The sequence below is a fragment of the Panulirus ornatus genome, chromosome 3 (genome assembly GCF_036320965.1).
Source record: "Panulirus ornatus isolate Po-2019 chromosome 3, ASM3632096v1, whole genome shotgun sequence".
Classification (NCBI taxonomy): domain Eukaryota; kingdom Metazoa; phylum Arthropoda; class Malacostraca; order Decapoda; family Palinuridae; genus Panulirus; species Panulirus ornatus.
Genome location: NC_092226.1, coordinates 19,889,912 through 19,908,147, shown reverse-complemented (window position 1 = coordinate 19,908,147; position 18,236 = coordinate 19,889,912). Strand labels below are relative to the sequence as shown.

The 18,236-nt window shown below is 43.8% G+C and overlaps 1 protein-coding gene across 2 annotated transcripts in view; it reads right to left on the bottom strand.

Moving 5' to 3' along the window:
• Positions 1-18,035, bottom strand: part of LOC139761178 (cannabinoid receptor 1-like) — a 371,834-nt gene extending 353,799 nt beyond the window's left edge. For both annotated transcript variants that reach the window (XR_011715470.1, XM_071685166.1), the window contains exon 1: positions 16,830-18,035. Coding sequence is in view for 1 of the 2 variants with exons in the window: in XM_071685166.1 (XP_071541267.1) it covers positions 16,830-16,849 (20 nt within the window). In the remaining variant the exon portion in view is untranslated. The remainder of the gene's footprint in view (positions 1-16,829) is intronic.
• Between the last annotated feature and the right edge of the window lie 201 nt (positions 18,036-18,236).

The following is an 18,236-nucleotide window of genomic DNA, read 5'->3' as shown; positions in this document are numbered from 1 at the left end:
GTAACAAGCTTCACCTACGTTCTTGTCTGTGTGGAATAGTTATGTGAGATATGCGTGTTTGTGGTTTAATGTTATAACTGTAAGTATATCTTTCATTCTTATGACACCCTTTACAAGTCTGTACCCCATTTTGATATCGAGTTATGTGACATCTTATTAATCATGGACCCACTGCGATGGTTGCAGTGGTCATTCTTATTGAGATAACTTGATTCCTTATTGATAAGATTTAGGTCAATGACTTTCCGTCACCTGGGTTCGTCCTTTTCAGTAGTTTACCGATGTGTCTGATGAGCAAGCTAATGAGTCCACCCTTCTAGCTCTCCTCGTGTCCTGAACACGTGACGAGGGTCGTATGACGGTGGTGGTAGAGTGAGTGACATGTAACATGTCTCTTCTCATATCAATGATCCAGTGAATGGGAGGTTCTCGTGAGCGGCCCAGATAGCCACGGTGAACGGCAACCTTCCTGTATTATTTACATTAGACAGACACGTTCGGTCGGGAGGGGATGCCAGAACTATTCGATGACGTTGTATTGACCACAGTCTAAACACACACATAGGTGGAGACTTTTCAAGACATCCAGATATTCTGCAGTGAAGCTTCCAGATGTTTGTCGTAAATCACTGATGCCGCTTCCATATGCAGTGCCATGAGACCGTCACAGCTGCGTCTAGCATGAATATTATGGCAGATGAGGGGCAACGGAGTATCATATCAAGATCTCACATTAATCGGGTAAGCACAAGTACTTGCGGTATGTGTCCAGATGTCTGCTCTATGCCCGGCAATGTCCAACGATCGCTCGGGGAGGGCAAGAAGAGAGAGAACCCGGGAGCTGTACATATAATGTGGCCGAATCAGTTGTCAAAGATGCTGCTCTGGTGTTACGACATGGCGAGTTGCTAGTGAAAATAACTGTCACTGACATAAATGTCAAAGATGGATCATCATTAAGTGTAGAAGGTCTTGTACATCCCTGAAGTTCATGGTCAAGTGAGCGATCCTAGATTGGGTTCTAATAAGGACGCCTTCAACTTAACCACAGCCACACATAAACTAACAAACTCACTGGATACGAAAGATCAGGACTCCTGACATCACAACACCAGAAATATTTGGTGCATCTTGATAATCCTCCATCGACCTATGAGGCCGAATATCTCCAGGATTATAAATATACTCAAGGATCTGTCTGGGGAAATAAAGGTATTCAAATTCGCCAATAGGCAGGGGAATTATCATCTACAACCAGGCAATATACTAAGACACATCTTTTAGAACAGCACTGTAAGGCCTGAATTCGATCATATATACAACGTATCGTCATCCACTATCAAAGAAATTGATGATTCATGGCAAAATCTGCTAAAGAAATTAACATGTGAATTAGGCGACAGAAAGCCACTGACCTGAGTCGTACCCACAGAGAGTGAAGTGATCTGAATAAATATCAACCCTGCTACATGTCCATGGACGATCAAACGTCACATAACTCGATACTAAAATAGGATACAGACTTTTATATGGTATCTAATGAAAGGGCAAAAAAGTAATGACATTAAACTACAAATATGTACAATGTCACATAGAACTGTACCACACAGACAATTACATAGTGGAAGCTTGCTACTACAGAGAGGACACCAGGAGGAATAGACTGCATCACAAAATAGTGCCAAACACATATCACTTGTTCAATATACGAAACCAATCAGATCACACTGATTCATACGGAGTTCCGCCAGGGAGCGATAATCAGAATGTGAAGGTACTCTATTATCGAGATAATTCCTGGAAAATCGCTTGTACACAATTGTGAGAGATATAATCATAGATTCCCGAGATATTCTCGCCCTAGATACCACCACCTTCCAGTCAACTGGCGGACGAAGCCATATGTACAAGACTAATAGAACTAGAGGAAAGCCCGAACTGAAGGCGTCTAGAATCCCCAGTTCACATAGCTTTCCCTCAACCACACATTCCTTCAGACTCCCCATGCGACATGTGTGGTATGACCACAGGCTTACAAAATGTATCAGACGACAGGTAAGGTAACACGTCCTGCTCAAACGATTGTTCCAGTAACCACGAACATATGAACGCTGGAGGTGACCAGCTGTAGGCGTTCGTGTCATACGAGTCTCGAGCGGTGAGGCTGATGATAGTGTGGAGCGTACATTTAAGGTAGAATGTGGAAATGTCTCAAGTGCATCATCGTTCACAGTGTTTATGGTTAAGATATTCTATAACGGGAGATGAGGCATCCCTCCCATATATATGTAAATATTAATGAAGAAATACAATATAGTGTGGTCCGTACTACTAAGATTCCCATGGCTCATTAGCATATCTGAAGGGTTTTGATGCAGTAACATTACCACACACACACACACACACACACACACACACACACACACACACACACACACAAACAAGCAAATGAGAGAGGAATAATAAAGCTAATAATAAACAAACGAAACCATCAAATCTTCAAGTATCGAATAAATGAATAAACAAAACAGATAAGCAAATAAACAGCGAAAAAGGCATTACATCCAGATGCATATATTGGATCTCAAGTCACTCGCTAGTTATTGACCTCATATGAAGATTTCCAGGAACCTGGTTATGTTAGCGACGCATCTCATGATATGCGAGAGCCAGGGCAGCACCTCTCTCCTCCCCAGGCATGCCACGTCTTCCTAATACCTATTACTATATATATATATATATATATATATATATATATATATATATTATCATTATTATCATTATTATACTTTGTCGCTGTCTACCGCGTTAGCGAGGTAGTGCAAGGAAACAGACGAGAGAATGGCCCAACCCACCCACATACACATGTAAATACATACACGACCACACATGCACATATACATACCTATATATTTCAACGTATACATACATACACATACACAGACATATGCATATATACACATGTACATATTCATACATGCTGCCTTCATCCATTCCGCCGCCACCCCGCCACACACGAAATGGCACCCCTTCCCCGCGTGCATGCGAGGTAGCGCTAAGAAAAGACAACAAAGGCCACATTCGTTCACAATCAGTCTCTGTCTGTCAGGTGTAATGCACCGAAACCACAGCTCCCTTTCCACATTCAGGCCCCATAAAACTTTCCCTGGTTCAATTCATTGACAGCACGTCGACCCCGGTATACCACATCGTTCCAATTCACTCTATTCCTTGCATGCCTTTCACCTTCCTGTATGTTCAGACCCCGATCGCTCAAAGTCTTTTTCACTCCATCTTTCCACCTCCAATTTGGTCTCCCACTTCTCCTAGTTCCCTCCACCCCTGACACATATATCCTCTTGGTCAATCTTTCCTCACTCATACTCTCCATGTGACCAAACCATTTCAATACACCCTCTTCTGCTCTCTCAACCACACTCTTTTTATCACCACACATCTCTCTTTCTCCTTCATTACTTACTCGATCAAACCACCTCACACCACATATTGTCCTCAAACATCTCATTTCCAACACATCCATCCTTATCCGCACAACCCTATCTATACCCCATGCCTCACAACCATGTAATATTGTTGGAACCACTATTCCTTCAAACATACCCATTTTTGTTCTCCGAGATAACGTTCTCGACTTCCGCACATTCTTAATCGCTCCCAGAACCTTCGCCCCCTCCCCCACCCTGTGACACTTCCGCTTCCATGGTTTCATCCGCTACCAAATCCACTCCCAGAAACCTAAAACACTTCACTTCCTCCAGTTTTTCTCCATTCAAACTCACTTCCCAATATATATATATATATATATATATATATATATATATATATATATATATATATATATATATATATATATATATATATTCAAAGCAGCTGGTGTATAAATTATGACTGGAGGGAGAAGGTGTTACAGTGATGATGAAGGCGAGGAAAATGACCTGGTGTGTGAGTGTCCTGGGGAGAGGGTGTGTAACGTGCCCTGGACACACTGGATCCTAAAGTGTGTGTAACGTGGCCGGAACACACTGGATCCTGCTGAGAGAGAATAAGTGTTTCTCACAACTCACAACGGAATCACAGTCACAGTCACAAGACTGCACATACAGACACACGTACGATACCTAACACATGCATACTGTCACAGGCACACACACACACACACACACACACACACACACACACACACGTGTACAGTGACAAACTGCAACACACACACAGGCAGTCATGAGACCAGCCCAGACTGTATCACCAGACACACACACATTATATAATCCTCAGTGTTGACAGCCTCCCTGTGGTGCCACCGTTACTCCACCTCGTCCCCCGCCACACAAACCACCACCACCACACACTAGCCAGTCTACGGTCAACACCACCAACATTTCAGTACCTGGGAAATGTGGATGATCGGAGGGGGACGGGTGTAGGGGGGGTCAAGAAGAGGAGGAGGAGGAGGAGGACTGGGTAGAAAGAGAGGGAGGTGGGTGTCTGGAGGGAAGGGGATGAAGACTGGAGGTAAGCAAGAGAGAGAGGGAGGTGGGTTGGCGTTGGTGGTCTAGGAGCAGGGGGAAGAGATGAAAGAAATTGTGGAGGGAAGGATAACATATCGACCAGGCTGAAGGACGTCATCTGTGGATGACGTAAGGGAACTGCTGTCACCTGCAGCTCCACCTTACGTTAATACTGTTACTTGATGCTACTGTTACTTATTACCACTATTACTTAATGCTACCGTTACTTGATGCTACTGTTACTTATTACCACTATTACTTGATGCTACTGTTACTTATTACCACTATTACTTGATGCTACTGTTACTTATTACCACTATTACTTGATGCTACCGTTACTTGATGCTACTGTTACTTAATACCACTATTACTTGATGCCGCTGTTGATTATTACCATTATTACTTGATGCAACTGTTACTTGATGCTATTGTTACTTATTACCATTATTACTTGATGCTACTGTTACTTGATGCTATTGTTACTTATTACCACTATTACTTGATGCCGCTGTTAATTGATGCTACTGTCACTTAATATCATTGTCACTTAACATTACTGTTACCTGATGCTACTGTTACTTAATATCACTAAATATTACTGTTATTTGATGCTACTGTTTCTTAATATCACGGTTACTTAATATAACTGTTACTTGATGCTACTATTATTTAATATCAGTTACGTAATGTTACTGTTACTTGATGCTATTGTTACTTAATATCAGTTATCTAATATCATAGTTGATGCTACTGATAACTGATGCTACTGTTACTTAATATCACTCTTACTTGATGCTACTGTTACTTCATATCCCTGTTATTTGATGTTACTGTTACTTGATACTACTGGTACTTAATATCAGTTACTTGATACTACTGATACCTGACATCACTGTTACTTGATGCTACTGTTACTTAACATCACTGTTACTTGATGCTACTGTTACTTAACATCACTGTTACTTGATGCTACTGTTACTTAATACTTATCTACTATCACTGTTACTTGATACTACTTTTACTTAATATCACTGTTACTTGATGTTAATGTTACTTAATATCACTGTTACTGGATGTTAATTTTACGTAATACCTTTGTCAATTGATGCTACTGTTACTTGATACTATTGTTACTTAATATCATACTTAATACTATTGTAACTTAATATCACTCTTACTTGATACTACTGTTACTTAATATCGCTGTTACTTGATGCTATTTTTACTTAATATCACTGTTACTTGATGCTAATCTTACTCAATATAATTGTTAATTGATGCTACTGTTACTTAATACTATTGTTACTTAATATCACTGTTGCCTGATGCTACTGTTACTGTTACTTGATGCTATTGTTACTTAAAATCACTGTTACTTGATGCTACTTTTATTTAGCATCACTGTTACTTGAGGCTACTGTTACTTGATATTATTGTTATTCGATATTACTCTTCACTGATATCACTGTTACCTGATACTACTGTCACTTAACACCACTGTTACTTGATACTCCTGTTACTTAATACCACTGTTATTTGACAGCTCTGTTACTTAATGCTTCTGTTACTTGATACTACTGCTACTTAATACCATTGTTACTTGATACTTGATGCTATTACTTAATACCACTACTTCCTGGTACTTCCCACCGTCGCTTACAGCCATCTTTGATATCATTATGGCCAGGACCACAAATCCTTCCGCTTCCTCCACCTCAGTAGCATCTATCACTGCTACCACACACACACTACGTCCTCACCTGTGGACCAGTGTATCATCCTACACCAGGTGAGGGTGGATGGAGCCCCCACAGCCAACGTACACGAACGAACACCGGATGAGACTTAATGTATAGAGTACACATTAATGTTCCTGACATACGTTCTTTTTTTCCCCGCCTCCGGAAAATCTAACGATATAAGATTAAAAGTGAGGCACAGAATCCACACAGGTCTGCCAGCTGTGTCGCAGACGAAGGTATGGTGAGAGCGCCACGCTCTTGCTATGGTGACCACACCGTTTATCATACACTCTGTGTTACCGGCACGTACACGCAGCACCACAACTCGTGGGGATCATAACGTTAACAAAGACTTATAATACGTAGATCTTGTCGAATGATTTATACCGTAAATCATGCGTCTCTATATCATCTAACATCGTAACTACCAAAATGACTTTTTATTAACTACACTAATTATCAAATCATCATTCTTCGTGGTCATTTTATCTCACCATCGCCACTACAATCACGGAAAAGCCACGCACAGACCACCACCTCTGCCAAAACACTTACTTCCCCATCCAATCATCCCACACAGACACTTTATGATTAATCATTCTCTTGACCTTTGTTGTATGTCTTCTCCACGACAGGCAAACATCAGTCAGGTTTGGTCCTCGGTGTGCAGCCCCCTGGGCGTCTGTACCAACACTCCTACTTACATACGTACGTACGTCCAGAATCCTTGTGCTTGTTCGAGACAGCGTCAACCTCCTGACGCCAACGCTCTGGCAAGACACACCTGCTTAGCATAACGCACCTGGACTCCCAGCTGCCCTCCCTGGCTGGACCCGCGGCCTCCCTCCCTCCCTTCCTGGACAGTCGGTCTCCCTCTCTCCCTTCCTCCTTGGCTGGACCTCCGACCTCCATCCATTCCTGGCTGAATCTCCTCCCTCCCTCCCTCCCTCTCTTCTTGGCCATTATACACCATGCTGGTCACATGGATCAGATTACATTTTACTGATGGTTACCTGAGTAAACTATGGTCCTGAACGGTTCACTGAAGAGATGACGTGATGCAAGTTTTTTTTACATTTGATAGTTCTCTTGCCATCTCATGTCTGCACAATCGTTTTAAGTGTAATGATGATAAAGTCCAGTACATTTGTGACCCCCTAGTCCCCGGCATCATGGGGTGCTAAGAATCTCCAGGTTTCCGCCTGACTCCACTGCCAATGAGAGGGAGGGCTCAAGACAGGAGTAGCACCGTCCCCTCCCTCGACCTTTCCCTCTCTAACAGACCTTCCTCTTTTTCTATTCACCATACCAACGTTCGTGATCTCTTTCGTAACCTCACCTCTGCTAAACATCATCTGTCTAGCTCTTCTCCTAATATCTTACTTCTCTCTGAAACCAACTATCTAATGAAGTTCCCACTAGACCCTCTATAATCTACATTTGATTCCTGCTCTCATGATTATAACAAATTTATAACTTTCTTCAACTATCTAAACTCCTGCCATGAAGGTGTGATAACCCCTCACCCGCAAGCCGAGACCATTTATCCAGAAGATTTGAACATTTACGACAGGGAATGGTTGAACTCCTCCCATACAGATGGTGAGGGGATCAAGTCTTTCACATTCTCCATTTTCAAAGTTCTAAAGCAAATTACCACCTATTCCACCCACATTACTGGCCGTTGAGACCAATCTCCCTTCTAATATTCTGGATCTGTTTTTCACGTCTAATCCTTCGCGCTGTAGTCACACAGTCTCGTCCCCTGTTGGTTCATCTGACCACACTCTCATCTATTTTAATGGCTCATCCCCCTCTAGCAGCCCTTTAAATTCTAAACGTAAATATTGGCGCCCCCACAAAGCTGAATGGAATATCTTTTTTTTTTCTTACTTTCTTTGGGTAATTTACCGTCTCTTATGTGGTGATGCTTCTGTCTCCGCCAAACGCATAGCAGAGGTTATTGATGCGGGAATGGAAGCATTTATCATCTCCTCTCCCCTAGACGACCTCTTCATTCAATTAATTGTTCAACCGTCCCTGTTTTAAGGTCATCCAGGCAAAGGGATTAGGCATATCGGTCTTGGACAAACTCTCCTTCCTCTGGCTCCCATTCAGCTCTTATCCTCGCCCGTAATCGCTGCAAGCACGTCATCCGTGAGGCGAAGCGTTGATTTACTCAAAGGAAGTGCGATAACCTCTCCTCGTCATCCACTGACTGGTCTTTCTGGTCTTTAGCTAAGGGTATCGCCAACAACTTCTGTCGTTCTACCTTCCCTTCACTGACCGTCACGCCCATAAACTTTTTACTCTCCATGCTCCCCAGCCTTATTTGCTCCCCACCTCCCCATACTCCGCAGTCCTTTGGAACTCGCATCTTCTCCCTGCTCCTCAGTCCTCAGTATTCCCCACTTCACTCTTGCTCCCCAGCTCTGTATTCTACAGCCCCTCAACAGGCATCGCCCTAAAGACCCATTGTTACTGAGGAGAGTGCGAGCGAGTCTCGTTTGCCAGTATATCACAGGTGGGACAGGGAGCTGAGACGGGGGGAGTGTGGAGATGGGGGATTATTCTGGTGGGGCGAGGACGGGGAGGCATTGGGGAGGGGGTCAGGCGAGCCTGGAGCACCCTGTGACCCGCATACTGATGTGGCCGTCCATGACAGTCCATGCATGACACGGCCCCTCGCCAACACCACCAATGGCACGACACGTCAGTCAGCCTTGTCTCTCGTGACTGTCACCCACACCAGCTCGTGGGACGCCTGTCATCCCAGAAGGTCGCGACCATGACGAACGAACGAGATCATATATAAACACGTAATGATTTCTGCATGATCTCAAATGTCCTCATTATCATCATGATCGCCGGCCACACTCCCGCCCGCAACAGACGCCAAGTCTGTATGTACCACACACGTCGGGGCAGACGTGCGTCTGAACTTCATGTGTAAGCCATGCTTGGGCATGGCCTAGTGTGGGCCAGCTCTGGGGATGTCCCAGTGTGGGCCATCGCTGGACATATCCCCCATGTCAGAGTGGGCATTAGTGAGATTTCTGAGCAATGGTCTGATGTTTCACTCGCCCATGTTGTGGTGAAGCAGGCGACATAAGCAGGTGCATCGTTCGCTACACGTATGGTCATATCGTTGCGTTACCGGACAGGTGTGTGGTGTGTGGTAAGCAAGCGTGGCGGTAGGCGGACGTGGTGGCAACCAGGTGTAGTGGTGGGCAAGTGTGGCGGAATGCAGGTATGGTCGTAGGCAGGTGTGGTGATAAGCAGAAGTGGTGGTATGCGGGCGTGGTGACAGGCAGGTGTAGCGGTGAGGATGCGTGTTGCTGGACATGTGTAGTGCTGAAGGGCCAGTATGACGATGGCTGGTGGTGGTGGATGATGTTGCTTGATGATGGGTCAGTGTGGCGGTGGGTTAAGGTGATGGGAAGATATGATGATGGTGTTGGGCTGCTGTTGTGCTTGGTAAGGGTGGCGTGATGTAGATATGACAGGTGTGGTAATGGGAAGGTAAAGTGGGTGATGGAGAGGACAGGTGTCGGGGTCAGGCTCGGTAATGGACAGGTGAGGAGAGAGATGAGCGGGACGGGTGTGGTGGAGAGCAAGTGTGGTGGGAGATGACGAGGACGGGTGATCTATTGGACAGGTGAGGAGAGAGATGAGCGGGACGGGTGTGGTGGAGAGCAAGTGTGGTGGGAGATGACGAGGACGGGTGATCTATTGGACAGGTGAGGAGAGAGATGAGCGGGACGGGTGTGGTGGAGAGCAAGTGTGGTGGGAGATGACGAGGACGGGTGATCTATTGGACAGGTGTGGTGGGAGATGAGCGGGACGGGTGTGGTGGGGGGCAGGTATGTTGAGAATTTAGGAGATAGGCATGGGAGAGTGAGGAGAGGAACAGGTGTGGCAAGAGGCAAGACAGGCGTGGTGATGTGCATGTGTCGTTGCGGAAGGGCAGGGAAATTGTGGCGATGTACAGGTGTAACGATGCGTAGTTGAGCTGAGGGCAGAACAGATGCGGTTTTTGTCCTGTGAGACAAACAGGACAGATGTTGAAACGAACGGTGTTGGTGGGGAAAAGGCAGGACAGGTGCTATCACGTGAAGGTAAGGCGAGATGGCAGAGAGGACATGTGTGCTGAGAACAGGTGTGGTGTAAGACAGGGAGAGCAGGTGTGACAATGCGCTGATGTGTTGAGAGACGGTCGTAGCAGGTGAGATAATGTGCAGGTGTGAGGGTGGTGGGCAGAACAGGTGAGGTGGAGGAGACAGGGAGGGGAAGAGAGGGGGGTTTGCTACCTGTGGCATGCACAACAAAGAACCTGTTTGTCCCGTGGGGGTGCCGCCTCCGAGCCCAGGGGTCGTGGGTGTTGTGAGGCAGGAGGTGGGGACGGTGCGGGAGGGTTGGAGTGGTGGTGGGAGGGATAATTGCTCTGCCCACCAGGGTCTTGCTACTCTTATCATGTCTGGCTTTGTGCTGCAGGAGGCTCTGTGTCATTGTCTTGTTTATCTTTCACTCTCTTTCATTTTCAGTATCTCTAAATCTCTCACTCCCTTGCACACACACACACACACACACACACACACACACACACACACACACACACACTACAATAAAGATGTAGGAACGTGTGTATCTTCAGCTTCAGATATAGAAGGAAGGTTGGACGAGAGATCTGGTTCACCACGAGATTTCAAAGATGTGAAGAGCTAAGTAACGTACTGACGTAGCTATATTATACAATGTACCACCCCAGCTCGCCACCAGAGACAGGAATCAAAAGGTGTAATGAAAGAAAGGAATTATTACAACAGGATGAGAGAGGAGAAAGCGAGAAACTCTGAAAAGAAATTTGAGGAGAGTACGGGAGATAATCTATAACTATGAAAAAAAGAAGAATCAACACAAAAGCATATTTAGTTTAAGAGCAGCTACTCAGGCTTTGGGAATTCGGGGAGGAGAGTTGAAGAGGATGATGTGAAAATACATGAGGAGCTGAGTGACACGTCCAGAAATAATGTTACACCAGAAGACACGATACGTCCAGTACCAGTGAGATGGAAGAACGGGTGGGTTGTGTCTTGCAAGGCAGTGAAAGATGTAGGAAAGACACAAGCAGACTACTGCCAGGGTCTGACCCTTATAAAGGCTCGTGGTTCTGATGAAGTTTCTCCTTGTGCCGGAGAAGTGAACACCTATGCTTTACAAGTGTACGAGATGTCACTGGGGGAGTGGAGGAGGGCAGATATATACCCATTTTTAAGAGAGGAGACGGCGAAGTTTGCGTTGAACTACAGATTAGAGTCGCTGATGACTGTGGTCTCCAAAATACTGGGAAAGACGACCAGAGCCATAGGATGATGACTTTTGGATGAATAACTACCTAATCACGAAGCAGCGTGGAAATAAGGAAAGGAGGTCTTGTATAACAAATGTGCTCGATCTAAGAGTTAAGTGGCGTGTGTGTATGAAATTAACTATATGTACGGTTAGGGAGGGAGTTATACACCAGTGGGACTCATTCACTTCGCTCCCCTGTAATATAACTTTGTAGACATCTGTATGCTCTCTGTATTCACAAATTCATGACTCAGTTTATTCTCTTCATCTTCTACTAACATATCAAAGTACTTCTTTAAACTTTTCTAATATGTTTCTTCCTTAATACCACGTCATAACCTTTAACTGTTCGACCTATGTATCTTTCCAAGAACTCTTTCATGTCGTCATGAAACTGGTGTATGGAATTCTAAGGAGTGGTTACGTCGCCCCTTCCTCCTCTTTTTTCCATGGTCGACATGTCAGTGTAATTCTATTTCTCTTAACTCTGCCGTCATCTTCGTGGCTTATCTCTGGATCTTCTCTAGCCGTTCTTTCTGCTTCTTTAGATACGGTGACCAAAAAAACAGGGATCCTCCGTTTTCAAAGTAGTGTGTGAAGACTTCGTTGAATATGTCCTTACCCACGTACGTGAGTGGCGTTCTAAGTATTTACCAGCAGACAGTTTGTCTCCTCCGCTATTCTCCTGAGATGGGAAACAGGTAAAGGCGAAGGTTGAATATCGACTCCACAAGACCTTCTTACACACAAACACGCAGTCGTGCAGTTGATTTCCTGCATGATAATGCTCTAATCCAGGCCTTCCTTCATTGTTTATGGTGTAGGTTGTGGTAGAGAGCGTGGTGCAGATTGTGGCGCAGGTTGTGGTAGGGTGATTGGGACAGGTTGTGGTAGACTGTGTGGCACGATTTGTGGTAAACACTGTGGCGCAGTTTGAGGTGCTCGTTGTGGTACAGTGCATAACGCAGTTTGTGGTAGAGTGCGTGGCTCAGTCAGGTGTGCAGTTTGTGGTAGAGTGCGTGGCGCAGTTCGTGGTGCAGTTCGTGGCAAAGTGCGTGGCGCAGTTCGTGGTGTATGATCTGGCAGAGTGCGAGTGACAGAAATAGTAACATCAGAGCGCGTGATGACCGTCAGTGTAGGAGGTAAACAATGAGAGGCTGTAATTGCCGTAATTGGGCTAAATCAAGCATACTTGATGTGCAACCGTATGCAGATTATTTTCATCAGGGTGTGAGTCGAGTTAACGTGGGAGAGGAGAGGTGGAGGGCGGTGATGGTGGGAGGAAGGCAACATGGGAGGGAGTAAAGCAACATGGGCGAGAGTCGAGCAACATGGGTGAGAGTCAAGCAAGACATCATGGGTGAGATTAAAGCAACATGGCTAAAAGTAAAGCAGCATCAGTAACAGTAAAATAAAATGGGAGATGAAGATATAACGAGGGGGAATTAAGCAACATGGGAGGGAGCAAAACCAACATGGGAAGAAGTGAAGCAATATGGATGAGAATAAAGTAACATAAGGGAGAATGTACCAACATAATTCAGAATCATAGAGAAGAGTAAAACACCATACCTGGTGAATATCTGGTAAAGTTTTCTGGGGTCTTCTAGCCCCACCACAGCCCAGGCTGTTGGGGTTGGGTCGAAGCTGCAGCCCTCAGGTCCACGTAGCCCCCACAGCCTGGCTGGTCTGGTAAACACTGTAGGTACCAGTCCAATGGACTCTTTTAACGACTCTACCGTGCATCCCATGGTGTTTCTGACGACAGGAGTAAAGCTGATGAAGCGTCTTGGGCCCCGGATGTTTAAGGTTTTTTCCTTTTTAAGTGCATATCGCTCCTTTGGATTTCAGAACTACTATATATATATCTCTTCAATCAATGTATTATTTTTTTTTTAAGAAGAGTAACTAAAACTATAAACGATATTCAAGATAGGGACACATCAATGAACTTAAAAAAGGGAGAGGATGATTTCTCTAGACTTACATACGAAACCTCTCCCTATCAATTCTGCCCAGCTTACTTGTCTAAGGTCAACATAGAGTTATTATACCCGTCTTTTTCCTTAATTTCCCCATGTAACTCAGCATATTTTTGATACTGTTAGCGTGTTTTCTCGTTGTCCTACATATACGTAAACTTTGCACTTACTGGTATCTTGATTTCATTTGCCATCTATGAGCCGAATCCATTAATATGTCTATCAGTTTTGAGCTGAAGACATCCAGATCTATTATTTCCCAGCCTAGTACCGTCTACAAATTTCCGACGACTTACAATGCATCCCATCATAATATCATTAATAAATATGTGAGATCGAGAACCAGTCCTAAGACTGATCCCGGTGACACACCACTTATTACGTCAAACCAGTGAGTTAGGCTCGGCCAAAAAGATTAGCTACTCTCTTTTCTACGGTCAGTCTACCCTCTCGAAGCTAAACTCCTACACCACATGAATTGACTTTTGCAAGCAACTTTGACGTGGAACATTACTGAACGCGTCTTGAAAATTGAAATAGACGACATCGACTGCTTTACTTGCATCAAACATGTACATGATGAAAAACTAACCATATACAAAATGAACTCATAGAAACAATGAGGAAACTACACGAAAGAGTAGCCTAAAATGTAGCAGTGCAGGAATCATGCAGTAATGGGACAAGTAACAAAACAGTAAATACAATATCATTAAAAGAACGGTATAGAGAAACATGTTTACATATGGGGCCCCAGATGCGCAAAGTTCCCTCCACTTATGCATATGTAGATCTTCACATGATGAATCCTGAGTAATCGTGCGTGTAATGTTGTGGAGTCTATGTTCGTGTGTGTATCTGCACGTGTATGTTTCCACATGCATGTCTTTTCATGCGCGTATGGTCCGCGCATGTCTGTTTCCGCACACACGTCTCTGTCCGTGTGCACGCGTCCGCGTGTGTGTTTTACCACGCGACCAGGCATTTTGTGCATGTATGTTTCTTTAATGATGTACTATAGTATCTCTGCATAAGTGGAGGGACCTTCACTATCCCGGGCATCATTTCCTAACCTTATACTTTTTCATAGAGACTTTTAAATCTTCCAGGGCTATCTGAATGCATTTACCAGTCGTATGTTTAGAGGAAAATCATAATGCCTGGGATCTCTCATACCTCGTATAATACCCTCTCCCCTTATACTTAAAGGTAATCTATTATATTTTTGGTCGTATTAATTTTCGGTTTAAAGTTCGGCTTGATATGAAATTCACAGTCCCATCAACCCCTTGACTACTGAAGACTCTTTCCCTCAGCTCATAAAGTCTCTGTTCGATATTCAATCAGCAGTTCTTCCCTTCCTGCAGTTTAGTAAGCAAGTGTGATCGCAAGTTCTTCGTAAGGGACTATCAACAACAGTAGACAACATTACATGTTAATGCTTCAAGTTTGGGTAAACTACGTTACTTGGGATGCTATCATTTTAACCTGCAAATAATTATGACAAAGGCAATTCCATCCAAAGAAATCTATCCTTATCCAGCCTAACAATATTCAAAGAAGGGCAAATACCAACCTTATAGACCTACTGATACCTAGTATAACATAACTTAGCTAAGTCTAGCATGGTATAGCCCAACACTCCTGTATACGATCGTAGCTACGGGTTAAAAAGAGATTAAGTAACTAAAACGATTCCGTCAATATGATTTTCGTTGATGATGCTAGAACGAATTTATGAGCCGCCCAGAGTCGAGCACATAGGTTAGAAGCCTAGCCCTATCTGGCAGGCACTCGGTCCACAGTAAACCCAGCATTTTTCCCATCTTTAGATTTTGGTCGATAAAATGAGTACCTGGCTTAGGCTAGGGCATATATATATATATATATATATATATATATATATATATATATATATATATATATATATATATATATGAAGTCTGTTGTGGATGAGAGAGCTTGGGAAGTGAGTCAGTTGTTGTTCGCTGATGATACAGCGCTGGTGGCCGATTCATGTGAGAAACTGCAGAAGCTGGTGACTGAGTTTGGTAAAGTGTGTGAAAGAAGAAAGTTAAGAGTAAATGTGAATAAGAGCAAGGTTATTAGGTACAGTAGGGTTGAGGGTCAAGTCAATTGGGAGGTAAGTTTGAATGGAAAAAAACTGGAGGAAGGAAAGTGTTTTAGATATCTGGGAGTGGATCTGGCAGCGGATGGAACCATAAAAGCGGAAGTGGATCATAGGGTGGGGGAGGGGGCGATAATCCTGGGAGCCTTGAAGAATGTGTGGAAGTCGAGAACATTATCTCGAAAAGCAAAAATGGGTATGTTTGAAGGAATAGTGGTTCCAACAATGTTGTATGGTTGCAAGGCGTGGGTTATGGATAGAGTTGTGCGCAGGAGGGTGAATGTGCTGGAAATGAGATGTTTGAGGACAATGTGTGGTGTGAGGTGGTTTGATCGAGTAAGTAACGCAAGGGTAAGAGAGATGTGTGGAAATAAAAAGAGCGTGGTTGAGAGAGCAGAAGAGGGTGTTTTGAAATGGTTTGGGCACATGGAGAGAATGAGTGAGGAAAGATTGACCAAGAGGATATATGTGTCGGAGGTGGAGGGAACGAGGAGAAGTGGGAGACCAAATTGGAGGTGGAAAGATGGAGTGAAAAAGATTTTGTGTGATCGGGGCCTGAACATGCAGGAGGGTGAAGGGAGGGCAATGAATAAAGTGAATTGGATCGATGTGGTATACCGGGTTTGACGTGCTGTCAGTGGATTAAATCAGGGCATGTGAAGCGTCTGGGGTAAACCATGGAAAGCTGTGTAGGTATGTATATTTGCGTGTGTGGACGTGTATGTATATACATGTGCATGGGGGTGGGTTGGGCCATTTCTTTCGTCTGTTTCCTTGCGCTACCTCGCAAACGCGGGAGACAGCGACAAAAAAAAAAAAAAAAAAAAATATATATATATATATATATATATATATATATATATATATATATATATATATATATATATATCCACACACAACATTAATGAGATGGCCTCGATTAAGGTTTTAGTTACCGTCTCATTTATCATAAACCAATAATCACCTCACTTCTAGATACGTGACCTCACACATCCTCACAGCCTAGTGTGAGGCATGGTCCCAGCACCAGGTAGCTACGAGGACCACGACATCCCATGACTGCATCACCACACTCCTCACCACCACCACTACTTACCTTACGTTGCAGAGCTTCATCCACTCATTATGCCATCGTCGTCCACCAGTCTCTCCATGGGGGATCCAAATGTTTCTTCTGAGGTGCCCTTGACGCACTGACTATCGGTTATACACGACAGTATTTCCCTAACACTTATCGCTGTAGTTGTGATGTGATGCTGCGCTTGTATTATATTATGCACGAGCCTCTATGTCACTATAGCTTGTATAAGATCATTTTTCACCCCTTCACTATACATATATGTTGCAGTATTTATACTCTATCGTTCATCAGTGACTATAGTCGGTATATGATGCAGTATTTGCACTATTCTGTTTAGCAAGAACTCGAGTTATCATACAAATAGTATTATCCTCACTATTTGTTCACCAGTCATTATAGTTATGTGAATCAGTTCTTGTGTTATTTTGTTCACCAATCACTTTAGTCCTTCTGTGTTCCAGCCTAGATGCTACTTTGTTTACCCATCACTATACTTATAAGATAAAAATTTACACTATATTATTCACTATAGTCATGATATGTTGCAATGTATTATTCACCAATCACTATAAGTCGTTATACGCTTCAGTATTTACACTATTTTGTTCACCAATCACTATAGCGTTATACGTTGCAGTATTTACACTATATTGTTAACCAATCACTAACAACTTACAACAGTATCATCATATTTAGTTCACTAAACGGTATACTTATCAATATTTACATAGTTTTCACCAATCTTTATTTTTCACCATCTCACTACACTGCTTGCCAGCTCCACATAATCCTAGATATTTGTGTGTGTGTGTGTGTGTGTGTGTGTGTGTGTGTGTGTGTATTCACACTACTATATCCAGTTTATAATCGTGAGTCATGAGTCACGGTTTGATAGATGAGTCACAAGTGAGTCCAGCCATGAGTGTTGGTCGCCCAGCTCGGTGGAAGCGGGATCTGAGTCACACGAGAGCGCTGGTCGCACACACTTATCTCTCCAGTTCCTTCTCGTGGTCGAGTGTTCACAAACACAAATTATTCGATTGATTTTTCTCATCATTATCTGCGTGTTGTTTGGTTCACACATAGTTTTCCGTACCTACATTTACTCTGCACTGACCAGGAATCCATTTCAACTGTATGTTGTCATTAAGAACGATAATGTCTTTTAATCAACTTCTACTCGAAGCTGTACTGTACTGCTGTTATCTGTCTCACGTCTGACCCCCACGAAGGTCAAGGAATAACTGCCGGTGTTGACCTAAACCTTGGGGTACGACGGGCAGGCAGGAGCCAAGTAGACGACCGTTATAACCAGCAGGATAACTATCGAATCGGTAGTTTGGCGAGGTAATTCTGGACAAGAAAACCTGATGCAGGGAGGTGTTCATTTCTAATACAGTTATGACGGAAATCTTATATATC